The sequence below is a fragment of the Chaetomium fimeti genome (assembly GCF_033439085.1).
Source record: "Chaetomium fimeti strain CBS 168.71 chromosome Unknown B0H64scaffold_6, whole genome shotgun sequence".
NCBI lineage: Eukaryota > Fungi > Ascomycota > Sordariomycetes > Sordariales > Chaetomiaceae > Chaetomium > Chaetomium fimeti.
In genome coordinates, this window is record NW_026944334.1 from 1,286,160 (window position 1) to 1,303,963 (window position 17,804).

Sequence of the window (17,804 nt, forward strand, 5' to 3'; positions counted from 1 at the left end):
AACAACCCTTACCCCTAAAGACCTCAACTCTCCACGGCCAGGGCCTTCAACCCGACCAACTCAGCCCCCTCCTTCCCCTCGACCGTAACCACCCAATACTCCGCCTTCACCCCCTCCCTCACGACCCGATACACCCGTATATCATTCCCCTCTCCCGCCTCCTTCAAAGCGTCCACAACCTCCCCATACTTCCCATTCGGATCCCAGTCCACCGGGTCCATGATTTGCACCTCCGCATTCTTCGGATCCCAATGCTGGATCAGCTCCGCAAACGCCTCTGCCACACACAAAGATTAGTTAGCAACCGCTCTCCCACAAGCCAGCACAAATGACGGCAAAAAAGAGAGAAAAAACAAAGAGAGAAAACCTACCCTCATCAGGCAACCCCTTCCCACTCCCATCCCACTTCAGCGCCACAGCCTCAAACGGCTCGTCCGCGTCCGAGGTATAGAACACTTCGCCACCGCCGCCGCCGCCGCCTTGCCCCCCACACAACCTAGCGATGGGCTCGGGCACCCTAGCGCCGGCCACGGTCGCGCGGAACTGGCGCTTCTGCGGCGCCCCCGCCGCGGCGGTCGCGACGCCCGCCGAGGGGTCCTCGTTCGCCTTGTTGAGGAAGGCCATGTAGTCCTGGTCCGAGGAGGAGGCCATGGCTGTCGTGGGAGTTGTGGTGAAAGATCGGCTTCGCAGGGAGGAGAGCCTGGGTGGCGGTCTGTGGTCGATGTCGGCGGTATTTGAGGCTCGAGAAAGATGACTTGTTTGGTGTTGAGGTGAGGGCGGGGGTGGTGTGGTTTTCGAGGACAAGAAACTGCAGAGTTTGCAAATATGTTGGTTAGGCAAGTGGAGCGATGCTCGGTGAGTTTCTATTAACCGTTGTGGTTGTTGTAGCAAGAGTGACGGGGAAAAGCGACGACAAATAATCGCGACCATGATGGGAGGGAGCCTTCTGCGGCGCGCAAGTTGGGCGACGATGATGTAACCGGCTTGCTTTGCCATGGATTTCGGCCACTGTGTGGTGCAAACGCCTGGACGTCTTGGCGTGCGCGCGCGCCGAACACGCTCGAATTTTTGAAAAAAACAGCCAGAAGACCAGAAATCAGTCGAACTATCTACAGCTATATCAAACAAACCACTACATGCGCGCACTGCGCAAATACCTTAAGCTCTATATCTAAATACGTAGAATCCGAATATTGTATCTGATTAATGATGCGGATAATACGCGTTGAGATCTTGATGGGTTTAAAAACTGGTGAATTTTTGGTAAAAATCGCCAAGACATGCCAAGCTTTGCCAAGATATCTTCGAAAAGTTCGAACAAAATCAAGAAAAACAGAAATCTATCGATACCTCAACGCGCATTATCCGCATCATCGATCGGGTATAAAATCCGGATTCTACGTATCTAGATATATAGCTTAAGGTATCTGCGCGGTGCGCGCTTATAGTGGGTTGGTTGATATAGCTGTATATAATTTTCTCTCCTCCTATTTTTCCCCAAAAATCGATAAAAATTAGAAAGTGTTGCGCAACCCGCGCGCGCGTGCCAAGACGTCCAGGCGTTTGCACCACACAGCAGCGCCGGCGGGGTGTTCCGCCCACTGATTGGACGAACCCCACCACGGAAGGTGAGGCTGCGTTTACAGATACTGTGCACACGATATGGATTTTATCACTGAGCAACTATCAATGGCAATTGGTTCATTTTCCCATTCCTCTCATGCAGCCCTTTTACTAAGCTGAAAATGCTAGGTAGAATTCCATACCCCAACCCAAAGAGCAACGAGACCGTGACACCAATGCCATTGTAAACCGAGAAAATCAACAAGAAACCGACACGCTTTATGCGCTGGTGTCCAGATCCTTCTTGAGCGTGCCCTGGTACTGCTTCTTCTCGGCAGGGGTCTGGAAAGCACCGTGCCCGAACTCGGACGAGGTGTCGATCCATTTGAGCTCGACCTTCTCGAGGGCCCTCCGGGAGGTGTGGATGAACATCGACTTGCGAAGAGTCATGACGCGCTTCTTGACGCCAGGAACAGAGCCCTTGACCATGACGAAGTCGTTGTTGACCTCGCCGTAACGAACGAAGCCACCCATGCTGTGACACTTGTTAGCGATGCTGTATGCCTTTCATATAATGGGCTTGGGCTGGGGTAGGGTGGGACATACGGAGTGATCTTCTTCTTGGTGACATCGATCTCGGTAGCGGCGCTGTCGTCGGCATCGGCCTTGCCGATGCGGTAAACCTTGTGGTTGACCGAGGTACGGTGGTGGTAACCCATCTGACCGGCACGGGCAACAGTCCACTGGACGTGGGAAGGATGCCAGGCACCGATACAGGCGACCTTGCGGAGACCCTTGTGAGTCTTGCGCGGCAGCTTCTTGGTGCCCCAACGAGCGGTGACACCGGAGAAACCGTGACCCTTGGTGACGGCGATGACGTCAATCATCTCGTCCTTCTCGAAGATGGAGTCGACCGAGACGGGCTTCTCGAAGAGGCCATGGCCGAACTCGACCTTGTCGGCGACGGAGCCACCGTTGATCTGGATCTCCATAAGGTGGGCCTTCTTCTGCTTGAGGGGCGTCTTGCGGATCTGGGTGTGCGCCAGAACGCGCACGACGGTGCAGTACTTCTTGATGCGCTCCAGCTCGCGGGTGATGGACGCGCCGCTGTTCTCGGAGTGCTTCTTGGCGTACTTGGTGAAGGCCTTCTTCTTGCTCTTGTACCAGTTCTTGTAGAAACGGCGCTTCACCTCGTCGCTCAAGTGCTCAGCCCAGACAGTGGTCAGGGAGCGCAGGCCACGGGGAGTCTCGATATACTGTATCTCGTTAGACAATCGACCTCCTCTTCATCCTCGGCCGGACAGCAATGACTTACGCCAACCAGACCCACAACCATCATCTGTAAAAGATGTTAGCCATTGACACAAAAAGAGCCAAGCGGGCTGAGTTGCGCGTACAGGTGGGGTATCAATGATTGTCACAGCCTCCACGACCTCCTTCTTGTGAGCCTTCGCACCCGGGCGGTCGAGGTCGCGGACGATCGTGGTCATGCCGGCCTTGTAGCCCATCGTGGCCGTCAGGTGGACGGGCTTCTTGGCGTCGTCCTTGGGGAAGCTGTCATAGCACCGACGGTCAGCTTCGGCCCCCGTAGAAGATCCAACTCGCGAATACTCAAAATTGGGATTGCAATTTCAACTTACGACTTGACCTTTCCTCTGTGGCGGGCGGCGCGCTTCCGCGGCAGGTACGCCAGGGAACCATGGCGAGGGGCCTCGTACTCTATATAAACCGTCAGTCTCAGGGGTAAAAAATCATTTTGAGTTGTCGGGGCTCCAAAGTCGCAACGCTTGATCTCGTTGGTCGCGGGGTAGCGCAAGATTCTGAAGCATTGAAGATGAAATAAAATCAGGGGGAGGATGTTGAGGGTCTACTCACTCCGGTGAGACATGGTTGCTGATATCTGCGGTTGGCGTGATGTTTGGTCAAAGAATCCCCCAGGTCCAGCTACGAAAGAAAAAAAAGGCTAGAATTTGGAGTTGGATTTTTGTGTGAGATGGAGCTTTGCGCTTGGGCCAATCGCAGCGGAGCCCTAACCTGAGTTTGCGGCTGGGGGTGGATTCAAAATGCAGAAAGATTGTCCAAATCACGTGACATCGCATCTCTTGCATCCGATGTGAGGGCATGGCGTTCACGACACCCGCGACTCAACTAAGTCTGGACGCACCGAGGCACCGTAGGCTCTCAATCGTGAGACGTTGCTTGGGCGATTCAATAGTCTGGACACTTATCACTTCCCACTTCCCATATTTTAGTTTTCATTATTGAGAGCGGGTATCACATCGCTGATAGCACAAGCCGAGGAGGTGGGGGTTTCAGAAGTGTTGTGATAAATAACTGAAGTTTATCAAGCTGGCTACATGATGTTAAACAAAGAATCCCCACAATCCATGCCGTCGACAATGTCCATCATCCCAGGCGACCATGCCCAGCGGGCTCAAACCATCATGCAGCATTGGCTACTAAACTATCAGCCCCTAACAAAACCTCGAACCTCGATGTGTCGCTTTAAAAACGCAAGAACAAAAAGAAAAAGGAAAGGAAAAAAAACACTCAATAGGTCGACGAAGGCCACCATTGCCGGAAAAGCCAGAGTTGCGTGAGCGTGGCCTGATATAAACCTCGAAGTCAAGAAATGGCAGCTCGGAAAACATCCAGACAACCGCCATGTCATCTCACCAACAGAAACCGAGGACGGGTACACATCCGAGTATCCAGGTTGGCTCAGAGTGCGTGCGTTCACGCGAGCCACGCTTAGTTGCCATTAATAGTCGCAGTAGTGGGCGTCCCATTCTTGATCTCAGCCGCTGCCGCGGAACCCGAACCCGGGGCAGGGCCCGGAACAATGCCCGCCTTTTTGTCTTCCTCCCCGCTATCGTCATAGTTTTCATCCACATCCATCGTGCGGGCAGCCCTCTCAGGCTCACTGGCGATGGGGGGGTGGGCGATAGGAGGGTGAGCGGCGGGAGGGTGCTCCATCCGTCTCTCCTCGGGTCCTGGCTGGTATTCTTTCTTAGCCGGCCCAGGCTGTGGCCCGGGGGCTTCATGCATGAGGCCTTGCATGGACGACGGGCCCTGTTGCATAGGTGGCAAATGAGCGGAAACCGAGTGCGACTGCGGGTGGTGGGCAGCTTCGGACGGGTGGTATCCTTCATTGCCATGACGCTGTTCGTCGGCGCGACGCATATCATCAGCCCGGCGTTGCTCTTCGGCCCGCCGAGCATCCTCCATGCGACGCTCATCAAAACGCCTAACTTCCGATGAGTTGCGGCGGTATGGCTCAAGGCGGGGCGACGTGGAAGGGCGGCGATGGCGGATGTCGTCCATGCGCGCCCGTGTTTCCTCAGTCGAGGGCTTCTTCGCTTCCCGATCATCCTCCCACTCGCGCATCCTCTTCGGGCCAACCGAAGGGGGGCGAGGATCGTGCTCCCGGTGAAGAGCAGCATCAGCAGGCATACCAGGTTGTGGCGGAAGAGGTACTCCAGGCTCGGGGCCATGAGGACCTGCCTGATCGGGATGCGCCGAGTAGGGTGGCTGATGCTGTGGATAGGCCGACTTGGGCGACGGCATGCGATTGTCATGCATGGGCGGCCGGCCATCATTTCGAGGGCTAGGGTTGCGATAAGGCATCAATGGGTTCGCCGGGTTCCCACTCGGGCCAGGCCCTGAGCTAGGTTGTTGGAGCACCGCGACCGGGGTGTGTCCACCATAGTTCGGGTTCCTGATGCGAGGGGGTTGCGATCCCGGAGGGGGTTGCTGGGGCTGCTGGGGCTGTTGAGCCTGCTGCTGCGGCGGCGGTGGCGGCGGAGGGGCTGCGTAGTGGGCTGGTGGTGGAGGTGATGGACCCCGTCTGAGTTGCTCGGGTACCCGGTTGGCGTCCTGATACGGCCTCATTTGCTGCTCCGGCTGGGGGCTGGGGGGTCGTTGACCGGGGCCGGCTTGCCCGCGGAAGGGTTCACGGTCGGCAGCATACGGGTTCCGTGGCTGCGGCGGGGGGTTTATATCAGAGATTCTACCCGCCCACGAGTTGGGCCCAGGGCCGCCGGGAGCAGCGCCGTTAGGCATCGCCTGTGGCGGCTGCGGCGGCGCACCGGAGCCCGAGCCGGCCCACTGTGGTCCCGGGGGTCCAACGGCGCCAGCTGCTTGGTAAGCCTGAGGATGAACATCAGTAGGTCCCGGCGCGGCGCCACTAGTTTGTCCATTGCGAAGCAGCTGCAGCCGGGTTTTAATGTGGGGGTTCGAGGGGTCGAGTTCAGCGGCGCGCTGGTACGCGTCGAGCGCATCGGCGATCTGGTTGTTGCAAGATTCATACTAGTGGCCTCGGGTCAGCAGCAAGTCAAACAAGACAGAAACCAGATATTGTTGCTTACCAATGTGCCCAGATCATACCAAACTTCTGAAATCCATGGATTGAGGCGGATTGCGCGCGAGTAAGCATCAAGCGCATCGCGGTACTGGTTGATCTGGTAGTACAGAACACCAATGGAGCACCAGAATGTCGGGTTCCGGCCATCGCGATAGACGGCTTGCTGATATGCCTCGTATGCCTTGGGGTATTTCTGCATCTGCATGTAACAGCGGCCGAGCAGGTACCAGCTTTGTGCATCAGAGTTATCTACGGAATGTTAACATCCTATGCCATCACACGGGAAAAGGGAGAAAAATCAAGCGACCCACCAGCTGCGACTGACTTCTCCAGGTATTCGATAGCCCGCTCCTGGCTATCAAAATGCTGGCTCTGCGTATGGTGGAGCCAACCCAACTGTTGCAGGACCTTGGCGTGATTGGGGTCACGGTCGAGGACGCGGTGGTAAGCCACCTTCGCATTCTCAAACTAGCAAGCGTTAGTACCAGAAGTAGCGGCGCGGTCACTGCCAACACATACGTCTTTCTGCTGCTCATGGACGTGCCCAATCTGAAACCAGATATCCTCTTCCGTGAGTGGCGTTGGCGGCGAGTTCACGATGTACTTGAAGCACTGCGAGAATCGAGTCAGCAACTTATAATGGCCCAGAGATCGTGCTAGGCGGCTCACCTCGAGCGATTCGTTGTACTTCTGTTGCTGTTTGTAAATGATCCCCAGTCGAAAATAGATCTCGTGGGCCTTGTCAAAGTCCGGCTGCATCTTCATAACATGGGCAAATGCGTCCTCGGCATGGTCTAGCGAACCGTATCTGTCGTAGAGGATGCCAATGCCGTACCAGAGGCGGGGTTCCTATTATTTGTTCGTGTGAGGATTCGGCGATCGGTAAGATGAAGGGGAGTAACAAACCTTTGGGTTCGGCAGGTGAACCAAAGCTGTCTGGTATGCACTGTAGGCTTGCTGCAGATCGTCCATCATCAAATAGCAATGTCCTGGCCGACGCCGTTAGCAAACAGCCGATGGGTTTACAATCAGCGCACGTACCGAGACAACCCCACGCGTCTCCGTTCCTTTCGTCCAGCTTCAGGATGGCATTTAGATACTCGGCGGCCTTGGGAAAATCCTCGCGTGTCCTCAGGACTGAGCTCATGGCGTTCATGGCCGGGATCGAGTTGGGATTGGTTCGAATGGCGCGCTCGTACGAAGCCATCGCGTCGTCAAGATTGCCCATCTGCTCAGCAAGTCCACCTAGAACGGAGTGTTAGCTATGGCCCACCTCTGGCCAACGCGCGGCGTGCGCGGTTGCGTTGTCAGGGGAGCGCATTACCGAGCTGGATCCAGATCCCCTCGGTCTGTTGTAGGAGGACCTGTCGCGATGACGAAAAGGACTGTTGCGGGACGGGGGCCCGCGCTGGACCTGGCGGTCCATGATGCATCTGCATTTGCATCGGAGGCGAAGGATGATGGTTTGCCATGATTGCCGACTCTGCCCTGATGGCGGGAGGAAGGGCCTATGTCTTTAACAATTGGAGGAGTCGATGCCAGCGGGCGCGATCAACATCAAGATCTGGGTAAGAACCCAATGTCTCGAGACCGGACAAGAGTTGCGACGAGGCGCGGATGGCGGGTTGTTGATAATTGTTGTTTTCTGCCCACCGAGTTGCGATCAACTCAACCCTGCAGACGGCTCCCAATCGCGCACACCAAAGTTGCCGAAAACAACGAAAGCGGCCCAGGCAGGCACAAATGCGAAGCAAAAAGCTAACGACTACCCCTCACGTTTCCTGTTCGGCGCCTTGGTCAAATGGTCGCCGGCAGGTTTCAGGCGGTCGAGTCGAGGCGGAGAGTGAGGGAAGGCAGAGGGCAGCATGGAAGCCGAGAAGAAATCTCGGAATGGGGAGGAGTCGGGCTGGGGAGACATTTCGTCCACCCGTCTGAGAGGCACGCAGAACACCTAACCCACAGGTGGCAGGGGTAGAGGCAATTGTCTTCCCGTTCATGTCTCGCAGAGCAGCCAAGGATAAGCGGGTATCCCAGAGGTCAGGGTACCTTCAGAGGAGTCCCGCACCGTCATCCGCCGCTAGGCCGACCCCCTTTTTGGCGATTTTTGGCAGGTCCACTCCGAAATCGTCACCTCGCCCGAAACGACCAGGGATAATTCTTGCGAAATTTAGGAATAACCTGGAACTATTGTAATGGAACGTGGTCCTGACCTCGTTGAGAAAGTGCAGATATCATATCATCAAGCCTTCCGTTTCTCGGTCAAGAAAGGAATAGTATTCGTACTTCACAGTTCACCAAGCATCAATGGATGCGCGTGGTTGACCACAACCCCGGGTGTCAAAGCAACGAGAATGCGCCCGCATCGCGAGGTGGGGTGCTGACACGTCGTCAGAGCGGCATGTATCAAATACACAAAGGGAACATTAATTTCGCCCCACATCCAGCCTCTTCCAGGGGAGCGTGTTTCCGGAGGGAGCGGCGACGCCATTTCGTTTTAGCGTGTGTGTGGCGACCGCTGGGTTACACGGCCTGGTCCATCCCATGCATCCCGCCAAGACAGACAGGGGTCCAGAGCGCTTTCCCCGTCGCTTCGTCACCAACGCGTGCAACCCGACTAGGATGGGGAATGGGGGAGGGTGTGGGCCCACTTCAGGGCTTTGCTTTTCTGGCGTCGGAGAATAACCGCCCCCGCGAGACAAAAAAGGCGATGGGAGGGACAACCTGGATGACTGTGCCAGAGACCCGAACACTGTTTTCTTTGGGAGGCGGTCATGTTATGTCGGTATCCAGACATTTTAGCCAACCACCATTAACGGCGTCCATACTGTGTATCTCGGCCCGTCTTCCCCCACCTTGATTGGCAATGGCAAACAAACTGCTGAAGGTCTCCCCTAGTCATACCCCTCGATCTTTCTGGCGACGGACAAATCATGGTCGTTCGAGGTCATCTCGTGGCAGAAAGCGGGAAATGGGTCTGCTTGCTCGATGGTGTAGTTTTTGGTATGTGCTATGCTGTCTCAGCTTTTACTTTGTAGCTACCTTACATAGTACACCCTCGCCAGTCTCACTCCTCACACTACCAATAACTGCCCGCACCACATATGCACCCAGGCTCTGGTGTTGGTAACACGGCCCCAGTCCGGGGAAGTTCAGTTGTCACACTTGTGGAGAGTCATGCCGACACAAACAAAGCAAAGAACAAAGCCTCGGAATGAGCCGTTGGCTGGCGGGAACGGGTTTGAACCTCGGTCCCCTGGGTCACAACGTCTCCAGCTTCTCCTGCACGCCGATCGGGCTCTGCAACCTAACTTCATACTTGGTGCAACCTCGCTGTCCGACATTTGATCAAAGAATACAGACGACTCAGCGTGTGGCGCCCTGGGATCTCCGTTCGCATCGTACGTTTCTGGTAACCCAGTTGTCTGCATTGTCCGAAGCGCCAAGCGCAACACCCGGCAACAATATATATAAATTAACCCGTCTAGATGCGTTATCTCGCAATGTCTGTGTGCTGCCGCGGAGGAAACGACATTTCCCGTACTAGATCGAGAACACGACATCTGTATCTGGGCTTGTAATAAAGTGTGGGCGTCATTACAGCAAGCCAGGCACTCAACCAAGGTCGTAACGAAGCCACCGAGGGGAGAAGAACGCATAGGCAAGGCGCTGGAACTCGTAGCAAAACCGCGGTTTCTTGAGTGGTGTCTTCGGGCCTGCCGCTCACGGGTACCGTCAAACCAACCGCGGCCGGGGTTTTTTTGCTCGTTGTCCTCGATGAATGGCTGATCTTTTTGGTTATCGATCGTGAGTCGGGAGCAAATGGCGAGCTCAAACGGGATCCGGGAGGCAAGATGGAGATTGGCGACGGCTGAGCTTTAACTATTGACATCAGGCAGATCATTATCACGACGGTTTAGCCATTGAAGGGGGCGCGATGAAGCTGCCATTTCCCTGAGACCATCGCGTAACCCCCACACTCGGTGGGGTACTCCATCGCATGTTTCTCGGCAGAGTAAACGAGATTTAGTGTACGACATACAGAGCACTCGGGCGGCAAGGACAAATACCGACCTACCAACCTTATGTATGTATGTACATACGTTACAGGCAGACATCGTAAAACTGGTCTGCTGCGCCGAAGCCACGCCGTGGCCGAGGCGCGGGCTGACCCCCTTTGCAATTGAAGGATGTGAGAAATGACGGGTTGTGGGTTCGGTGGCACGGGGAAAGCGGGCCTTGAGCCACACGTCAGCAGCGGACCACTGCGACTCGAGGCCTTGGCTGATGTGCCAGCCGATCGACGGAACTTTACATGGAGTTACCACTCTGTCCACCGAACCCTCCGCTGTCTGCATAATCCACGACCCTATTGAGTGATCTCAACTTGATCTCAACAGGGATGTGTTAACCCACGGCCGTTCTCCTTGCTACCCCCACCGCGTCTTGTCTGCTTCGCTGAGAAGGCCCCTACTTCGTAGGGGCGGCCATTCGCGGAAACCGAACAGACCGCCGGTTCGTAACCCGAGACTCGAGAATTGGGGAAAAGCGAAATTGACGGCGGTCCCATTAGTTAGTTATTTCCACCCGAGTCTCACACCGGGAGGCCCACTCCTTGGGCTGTTTTTGCTGGCCTGCCGTTTCAACCTTGCGCTCTCGACTGACCCCTGGTGTCCAGCTTCCGTCCCCAACTCCCCAACAAGCTAGCATCGCATCATGTGTCAGAAACGTTAGCCGGCTCCTCTTTTCCGACGAGTTGATCATCAGACAAGTCGTTACAACCTGTGGGTTCGCGAGGATCCTCAATCGATCCTCGGCCAGAGCTTGGCGCTCCCGCCCAAGCATCTTTCTCCCAATCCAGGTGGCTCACCCATCATGGGCGCACCCCCTCCACGGCTGGTTTGTGAGAACGCAGCGTCCAGCAGGGCGCCCGCAGCATGCGGGAGAAGAAGCGAGGGGAGAATGCAAGGCCTGTTGGTGGGTTGCCGAGCACGTGCAGTCCAAACCCTCTGATTTGCGTTGGAATGCCAAGAAAGGCCAAGAAGGCTTGATCGACCAGAGCACATCGCGCGGAGCAACAGAAGAAAAGGGGAAGGTCAAGGGGGCCAAAACGCTCGGCTTCCCCAGGCGAGGAACTCCTCCCGCTTCGCCTCGCCCCACCGCGCGTGCATGAAAACCGGCTGGTATCATTGCAGACCATCTTGCGGAGTATTTTGCGCAGTTTTGAAAATACCAACGCCCCGCAGAGCCTCAGCTAAAAAAGATGAGCGGTGCGGGCGGTGTCCAAGTTCCGATCGCTGGGCCACGGTGGCCGCCCCAAGGTTGCCTGCAAGGATGGATTTGCGGCGCTGTGCGCAGGCCAGCGGCGATCGATTCGCTTTACCAGGGTCCGGCTCATCTCAAACGCGTGCCGCGGACCCTTCCCGGCCGCGCGGGTTGAGCCAACGGACTGGCGAAGCGGGGGGGTTGGTGAGCCCAGGGTCGGGCGCATTGGAATCTCTTGGCGTGACCCGCTTCCTGTTTGGGCTCACCTTTGACCCGCCTCGGTGTCGGCCTGCGAGTGACCGAAACCCGCCGGTGGGCTGGAGCTCTCGTGACTCCTTAAAAAAGTCAAGCCCTCCCGCAAGCTCCTCAGTTTATTGTTGAAAGGGGAGAGGGGGTTTCCATGCCGTCTGATCCGAATATTTTCGGATACCCGCCACGATACTTCGAGGTTGTCATCCATAACACATAGAAGTGGTGCAGCAGTCACCATTTGGCGAAAGGATGGAAGGCTCAGCGAATGAAACTTAGTTAGCATGCCTCAGGCCGAGCATCAGCAGTCTTGCAACAACTTCCGGCCTACCTCCTTTGGAAGGAGACACGAGCATAATCTCCTCAATATTCAGACAACCACAATGCGTAAACACCGAAAGTAAATCGCACCTCCGAGGTTGCTGTGTTGATTTTGTTAAAAGCCCCCTTTCTCACCATTGGCCAGCAGAACATCGCCCCTTCCCTTTACAAGTTGATAATTATTCCATGGCCAGTAAATCTCAACGTAAATCTACTATGTAGCCTGAAAACCACAGCTCAAGTTGTCGATGAGCTGCTGCAAGGCCCCAAGTGCTCGACATGAGCCTAAGATGATCTTGTCGAAGGACGGGGTGCTCGTTTCGACGAACTCCGTTTTGTTCCGCTCCCTCCTTTCACTCTTTCTTTGCAATATGACATTCCGAGACGGCAAGGCGAAGCGAAAAATGACTTCAAGCTCTTGTTAATCAACAACCCAGCAGTATCATGGAAGCACGCGCCTCGATTCTAGCACATCTACCTAGTGTACAGCAAACTCAAGCGCAGTGCTCCTTCCCGCTCCGCGGCAAGTCCCTGGTTCTGTCGGCAGGCTGGCATAAGTCATGATAGTTGCCCCTGACTACACCTTACAAAGAGAGCTCGTATCGAGTATGCGGCTCGCTCGCAAGATATCAGAAACAAACCCCGCCCCGCCCCTCCTACCCTGCATGACCCCAACGCCGGAACGGTGCTCAATCCCCTCAGATCCTCGGATAATTAGGGCCGGTCATAAGTGTTTGCGAAATAAAAGCCATATGCTCCAAGCCCACCTCCCCCTCCCTACCCTAGCTGGCCGACAACGAAGTAGGACTTGAAATCCAACGCCGTACTCGGCGATGTGCGAAAGAAGAAAGCAAGCATTCTTTACGGTCCGTTCCTGTCCGCGTCCGCGTCCGGGTTGTAATTCGTCTCGCCCAGCATCCCACTTCCCCCGGTCGCTTGCGCCGTCATGGCGTTTGGCGGCGGGGCCTGCGGTTGGCTCTGGACGGTCGGTCCTGTTGCCGAAGGGATAGGCGGCGCAACGGCGGGCGGCACTGGGGCGCTCTGCGCGCGCGCAGCAGCGGTCGCCGTCGCGGCGTGCAGGCGCTGGTCGAGGGCCCGGAGCGCAAGCGCTCTCCTCCGCTCGGCCTCGGCGCGGGCGCTCCCCGGGGCGCCGCGATGTGTGAAGGTGTGGTGGTGGTCGCCGCGGGCGGCGGAGATGTCGGCTTGGCTGAAGGGCACGCACAGGCGCATCGCTACGAGCACGTTGAACACCTGCTCCGAAATGGATGCGATGAGGGGGCGGACGGGGCTCGGGAAGAACTCGGCGATGGCGAAGGTATCGCTGGCATCGCCGCGGAGGGAACTCGGTTGTGAAGTGTCGAGGTCGGGGAAGGCGACCTTGTAGAAACGCAGGTATGTCCAGCTGACGAAGAAGCCGTAGACGGCAAGGAGAAATGAGGCGGCCGTGAGCATGGGTGTGAGGCAGAGGGCGGTGACAAGGCCGATGTAGAGCAGCGGGAAGCGGGGAACGCGTAGCGAGACAAGTCCCCGGAAGAGGGTCACTGTGTGCGCGGGGACGAGCTGGCTGAAAGCGACGAGGAAGGATATTTGGAGGGAGATGGTCCCAGCAATGGTCATGAGTCTGGGAGGGGGACAGAAGTTAGAATACTACACGGACGGCTATAACCAACCAAAGCCGAGAAACAAACAGCTACGTACGTCCATCGCTCGTTGCGTGTCAAGGCAAACAACAAGATCGAGGTGCCAAAGCATAGTGCGTTGGGAACGACGGCGGCAACGAGCAGGAACTTGGCAAACTCGCGCGAGGACCATGCGCGCTCGAGGTAGCGACCGCCATTATAAAGGGTGACGCAGGCGATAGATAGGGTGAAGACGTTACTCTCGACGAGTGTCGTTGTCAGGAATGTCCACGGGTAGACTAGCGATAGTTGCGGGATGAGGTTGAGGTAGGGGATAACAATCTCCGAGTTTGCCGTCCACTGCCGGTACCGGATTGCTGCGCTCAACACCGACTGTAGGCCCAGCACGATGAGCACAATCCGGGTTACCGGCGGGATGTTTATTCGGGGCGGCATAGCGGGCGAGATTCTATTCTTGAGTCGGGGTCTCAAGACTGGGACGGAGCTGCTTCTCCTTGTCGCGACGGGGAACTGTGTGCCTGCACTTTTTGGGACGGTTGGGCTAGCAGCCGAGTTTTTTCCGACCTCCCACTTTGATGCCTCAGGGTTCGGGTACGGTAAACCCCAAGAGCTTCACGTCTTGGCGCTTCGGCTTTTTTTGGTCGCCGGCTGCTTGATCTGGCCATCGAGGGGCACTCGGTTGCCGGCCGGTGTCACTCAGCAAGCGGCTTTGTGATCCTGTGAATTTGTGGCGTTGGATGACAGGCCGGGCCTTCGCTTTTCTCGCGCCGCATTCCTCTCCACCTGCCACCCTGCCACCTCGAATAACCCCAAGGCTATCTTGCAGCAAGGCGCACAAAATGCGGGACATCGAATAACTAACTCAGCACCGCCTCCTTGTGTTCCCCAGATTAATGCAGCTGTTGAGGTTGATGGTCACCAAAGGCTGCCCAATCCGCATGGGTGAGATAGAGTTGGGCATCTTCACGATAGTTGGCCGGGAGGTTCCAGTCTTCCGATGACAGGACGGGGGGCACAGTAACTTCGTACATGTACTTCGTGTCTCAGCAGCTCTCAATTGCTGAGGTGTGCGGCAATCTCGTCCTGATTAACCGCCCGCTGGGTCCGCCACCCCTGAAACATGACACTCCAACCCTCTGTCGCCAATGGGTGTGACCCCCAGACACCATCCGATGCCGTCCTTGATTGGGCAAGGCCGCGAGTTCGTTGATGCGAAGGATGGCAGTTGTTTCCTTTGTTTTCACTTGTCCCAACCCCCGCAACCTCTATCGAGCCTCTCAGCCCTGGGACATTGATTGCCTGCAGCACACACAGGGCGGGCTTTCCTTTTGCGCCATCCTCCCCATCCCAGCAGAAATTGGCTTGCTCTTCCCAATGCGCCCTCCACCTCCAAACTTCCATAACCAACGCCGCGAGGACTGCGCACCGTATGCCTGCAGAACTGCGGCCGGGATCCCGTAAGGCGGCGTCGGGTCAGATTCGATGTGGAGGGATTCCGCTTCCCGAAATTGGAACGTACTGTTTGGAGCGTTCATGGTGATGTCAATGTCGCCCCAATCCACAGCCCTACAAATGCCTTGTCGTGCAATTTGGTGGGGTCGACGCAGGAACTTGCAGCAAGAGCAACCGAACCAACACGGAACCAGTCACATCGCTCCATTTCATCTACCAGCTTCCGCCGCCCCTGCCCCCCCCAAATTCCCGCCGAACAGCGACGCAACTCCGGACCGCTGGATTTTGTTCTTGGCCTTCCGGTAGCTTCCTCTGAGGCTTAGCTTGGACGCCTTGTGGGTGAGCGTGGTGAGCGTGGTGAGCATCTCTACCTTCCCCTGGTCTATATCCTCGTCCGGATTAGCGCCGGCAGCATTGGCAATCGGCTTTTGCTTTTCTGTCTTCTGCTCGTGGTTATCATCGTGCTTATTCTGCTCGATTGATAGAGGGTTTTTTTTCGAGACCACCTGTCTCGCCGCCCGCCCTGCCTGGTTGGCTGGCCGGATCCTTCTCTACGGGCAGCGCAGGAGGTTTGGTTAGGGAGGGGGTCCCCTAGTACTCCTCCTCTGCCTCGCTCCCTAGCTCGCCCGTAGCAGCTCTATACTTCCACACTCTCTGTAGACCTTCCCAGTACGCCTTCTCGAGTATATGCCTTCTCCAGATCGCTTCTGTCTTATCGCTCAAAATACCGAGCTCGAGAGCCTCTCGGAGCATGTCGTCCCAGTCGCTGGGCATGAATGCCTCGTCTCGAGCCGGACCTGGTGTGTTATCGTCGGGAGGGTCGCCGCCAAAGATTGCTCGAAGGGCTCCGGCAGCTTGTTGGCCCGCAAAGAGCTGCTGCATCGCATACCGCATCTGGAAATAGCGGATGTCCGGGAGTGGGCGTTTCTCCGGGTCAGACGTGCTCAATTCATAGATGTCGCCGTGCACGACGTATCTGGCTCCAGCCCCAGTCGAGTCCTCCATCTTCCGTCTGCGGTCCGACAAGTTAGTCTCCTTGTTACGGCGCTGCCCGTCATTACCAAGACCTATCTCGGCATGTCGGTCTTTGAACCAGACGACTTGAAGATATATCCTGTGTTCCGGATCGGTCGGGTGTTGGATAGGGCGGAGTGCGAATTTGTGCCGATCCCAAAGCCGATGCGCGGTAGGTTGCAATGGAAGGATGTTTTGTTCCTCACAGCCGATGATCTTAAGCTGTTGGATGCTTTGCAGAGGCCAGAAGAGTTGAAGGACCTCCCAAAACTCACCAGGGCTGCCCATTGACTGTACCGCTTGAATGTCGACAATGTGCGCCGCGTCGACGACCTCAACACCGGTCAAGGGACAGCACTGTTGGTACCAGGTTGGCACTGTCCGCTGGGCTGCCTTGTCCGCCTTGCCACGGACCACCGGTTTGCCTTTGGTGGTTGTCGTCGATGTCTCCCCGCTTCCCGCTCCTTTGACCACCTCATCCAAGGCGTCGGTAGGTTTGTTCACCCAGATGCCAATGACCCTGAGCGCACTGCTAATATAACCGGTCAAGCGACGCCGAAAGTATGTATCGAGCGACCCTGACTCCCTCATGCTCGCCACAGTCAAACCATCCAGCTCCGAGGACGGATCGAGGACTACAGCCCGTATCGCAGATCTGATCTTGATTTGCTCGGCAAGCACCATGGCCCCGCCGTCGCCCCCGGTGTTGCCGCTATTGATCCTAGCCTGAATATCGGTTTGAATGAAGGCGGCGAACTGTTGCTTCAGCTCCTCATTTGTCTGTGGGAGGCGTGATCCCGACGGCTGGGAGCTATCATGGGCATCTCGCGCCGAAGTGGAGGTATGCGAGGGCAGAATCGGCAGATTGGTGAGGGTCCGGGATACATATCCGGTCGACGGTCCGACTCCGGGCGAGTCGGCAGGCGGAACAGGGATCCACTCGATGGAGGAATTCCTCACAAAGTTTGCCTCAATCGGCAGAGGGGCGTCGTACTCGATAGACTTTCGCTTGGGCGGCATGGTGATAATCTGTAACAGATTAGTTATTGATAACTCGTCACTCGTGTGGATGTGTGAGGTGTTACCAGATCGCTTTGTGATAGTTTACAGAACTAGGTAAACTGGTGTCCGCTCCCTGGGCGAAATCAGCAGTACTTATATTCTTCACAGCCCCACCTCTTCCACGCCAGGCTGAGCGGTTGTTGGAGTTGCTTGCACGTGATTCCAGGGCTCGCAGGCAGCGAGGTCATCACCATAAAATCCCGAAGGAAGGGTCGTCCGTCGCACCTGCGTGGGGGGGAGGGGATCTTGCTTTTAAACTCTTGTTAACTCCAAGTAATCTGTAAAACAGCGATATGTTCTCAAGAATATGGGTTCAAACCGCCAGAGTTGTGACCTTGGATTTGAAAAGTCGTGCATTACCCGAATCCCGTTGCAGTCATAACTGTAAAGCACTGTAACAGTCGTCGCCTCCCGAGGAAGCTGCTAGCCCGAAATGGCGTGCAGGACCAGGTCTGACCTGCATCCTCGCGCAGAGAAATCTGGAACTGGTCGGCGGTCCACAACCAGGGCGTCTCTTAATTGAAGGTAATACAATGAATGGTCTCGCACTGCAAATGAAACCCGGGTTCCTTTTGTCGAGTCTTCCATGGCTTCCATTACATGTGCTAAATGAGATTGATCAGAACTCGATTCGCGATCGGTGCCCTTCCGTCCCCCTGGTCGCCACGCAGCACCCCGCGGGGCTGGCCGTTTGATCTTTGCCTGCTGGCTGAGGTGGTGCTCGAAGGAGCTTAGCGTTCCGCGCCGCGATCCAAGTCGTTCGCCTAAACAAGCGGCAGGGACCACTTGTCTGGTGGGACCCATGCCTCACGCTTGACAAACCCGCACTGGCTGGCCCGTGGTCCGAACGCTGCCAATCTCAAATCTCGGCCTGGCGC

The 17,804-nt window shown here is 56.3% G+C and overlaps 6 protein-coding genes across 6 annotated transcripts; all 6 read right to left on the reverse strand.

Annotated features, from left to right (window-relative positions):
* Positions 1-23: 23 nt before the first annotated feature.
* B0H64DRAFT_376180 (uncharacterized protein) lies at positions 24-651 on the reverse strand (the record flags this gene model as incomplete). Its single annotated transcript, XM_062802461.1, has 2 exons — positions 24-277; positions 372-651. 2 exons carry the CDS (start codon positions 649-651, stop codon positions 24-26), a joined length of 534 nt encoding a protein of 177 aa, XP_062656759.1.
* An 847-nt stretch (positions 652-1,498) lies between these two features.
* On the reverse strand, positions 1,499-3,586 carry B0H64DRAFT_403839 (60S ribosomal protein L3). The gene is made up of 6 exons (XM_062804344.1): positions 3,439-3,586; positions 3,204-3,282; positions 2,961-3,117; positions 2,879-2,902; positions 2,170-2,819; positions 1,499-2,098 (listed from the first exon to the last, which is right to left on the reverse strand). The coding sequence occupies exons 1-6, from the start codon at positions 3,449-3,451 to the stop codon at positions 1,843-1,845; spliced, it is 1,179 nt and encodes a 392-aa protein (XP_062656760.1). The 5' UTR covers positions 3,452-3,586; the 3' UTR covers positions 1,499-1,842.
* A 280-nt stretch (positions 3,587-3,866) lies between these two features.
* B0H64DRAFT_345615 (uncharacterized protein) lies at positions 3,867-7,792 on the reverse strand. The gene is made up of 8 exons (XM_062801318.1): positions 7,251-7,792; positions 6,968-7,171; positions 6,833-6,915; positions 6,596-6,775; positions 6,446-6,538; positions 6,238-6,394; positions 5,931-6,175; positions 3,867-5,871 (listed from the first exon to the last, which is right to left on the reverse strand). Exons 1-8 carry the CDS (start codon positions 7,396-7,398, stop codon positions 4,315-4,317), a joined length of 2,667 nt encoding a protein of 888 aa, XP_062656761.1. The 5' UTR covers positions 7,399-7,792; the 3' UTR covers positions 3,867-4,314.
* A 785-nt stretch (positions 7,793-8,577) lies between these two features.
* On the reverse strand, positions 8,578-10,079 carry B0H64DRAFT_403847 (uncharacterized protein). The gene has a single exon (XM_062804345.1). The coding sequence runs from the start codon at positions 9,580-9,582 to the stop codon at positions 9,076-9,078; it is 507 nt and encodes a 168-aa protein (XP_062656762.1). The 5' UTR covers positions 9,583-10,079; the 3' UTR covers positions 8,578-9,075.
* Positions 10,080-12,594: 2,515 nt separating this feature from the next.
* Positions 12,595-14,142, reverse strand: B0H64DRAFT_209211 (eukaryotic integral membrane protein-domain-containing protein). Its single transcript, XM_062799387.1, has 2 exons — positions 13,457-14,142; positions 12,595-13,379 (listed from the first exon to the last, which is right to left on the reverse strand). The coding sequence occupies exons 1-2, from the start codon at positions 13,831-13,833 to the stop codon at positions 12,620-12,622; spliced, it is 1,137 nt and encodes a 378-aa protein (XP_062656763.1). The 5' UTR covers positions 13,834-14,142; the 3' UTR covers positions 12,595-12,619.
* Positions 14,143-15,328: 1,186 nt separating this feature from the next.
* On the reverse strand, positions 15,329-17,199 carry B0H64DRAFT_209303 (uncharacterized protein). The gene is made up of 2 exons (XM_062799388.1): positions 16,950-17,199; positions 15,329-16,893 (listed from the first exon to the last, which is right to left on the reverse strand). Exon 2 carries the CDS (start codon positions 16,882-16,884, stop codon positions 15,442-15,444), a length of 1,443 nt encoding a protein of 480 aa, XP_062656764.1. The 5' UTR covers positions 16,885-16,893; positions 16,950-17,199; the 3' UTR covers positions 15,329-15,441.
* Positions 17,200-17,804: the final 605 nt, after the last annotated feature.

What these genes read in the sequence shown, in the direction of transcription:
- B0H64DRAFT_403839 (XM_062804344.1), bottom strand. An exon ending in CAATCATTGATACCCCACCT is followed by an intron (nt 2,903 to 2,960) that starts GTACGCGCAACT and finishes CATCTTTTACAG; the next exon opens with ATGATGGTTGTGGGTCTGGT. An exon ending in TGGTTGTGGGTCTGGTTGGC is followed by an intron (nt 2,820 to 2,878) that starts GTAAGTCATTGC and finishes AACGAGATACAG; the next exon opens with TATATCGAGACTCCCCGTGG.
- B0H64DRAFT_209303 (XM_062799388.1), bottom strand. Translation starts at nt 16,884, where the DNA reads ATGCCGCCCAAGCGAAAGTCTATCGAGTACGACGCCCCTCTGCCGATT.
- B0H64DRAFT_345615 (XM_062801318.1), bottom strand. Translation starts at nt 7,398, where the DNA reads ATGGCAAACCATCATCCTTCGCCTCCGATGCAAATGCAGATGCATCAT. An exon ending in AGTACAACGAATCGCTCGAG is followed by an intron (nt 6,539 to 6,595) that starts GTGAGCCGCCTA and finishes CGATTCTCGCAG; the next exon opens with TGCTTCAAGTACATCGTGAA. An exon ending in GGTATGATCTGGGCACATTG is followed by an intron (nt 5,872 to 5,930) that starts GTAAGCAACAAT and finishes CGAGGCCACTAG; the next exon opens with TATGAATCTTGCAACAACCA.
- B0H64DRAFT_403847 (XM_062804345.1), bottom strand. Translation starts at nt 9,582, where the DNA reads ATGCGTTCTTCTCCCCTCGGTGGCTTCGTTACGACCTTGGTTGAGTGC.
- B0H64DRAFT_209211 (XM_062799387.1), bottom strand. Translation starts at nt 13,833, where the DNA reads ATGCCGCCCCGAATAAACATCCCGCCGGTAACCCGGATTGTGCTCATC. An exon ending in ACACGCAACGAGCGATGGAC is followed by an intron (nt 13,380 to 13,456) that starts GTACGTAGCTGT and finishes TCCCCCTCCCAG; the next exon opens with ACTCATGACCATTGCTGGGA.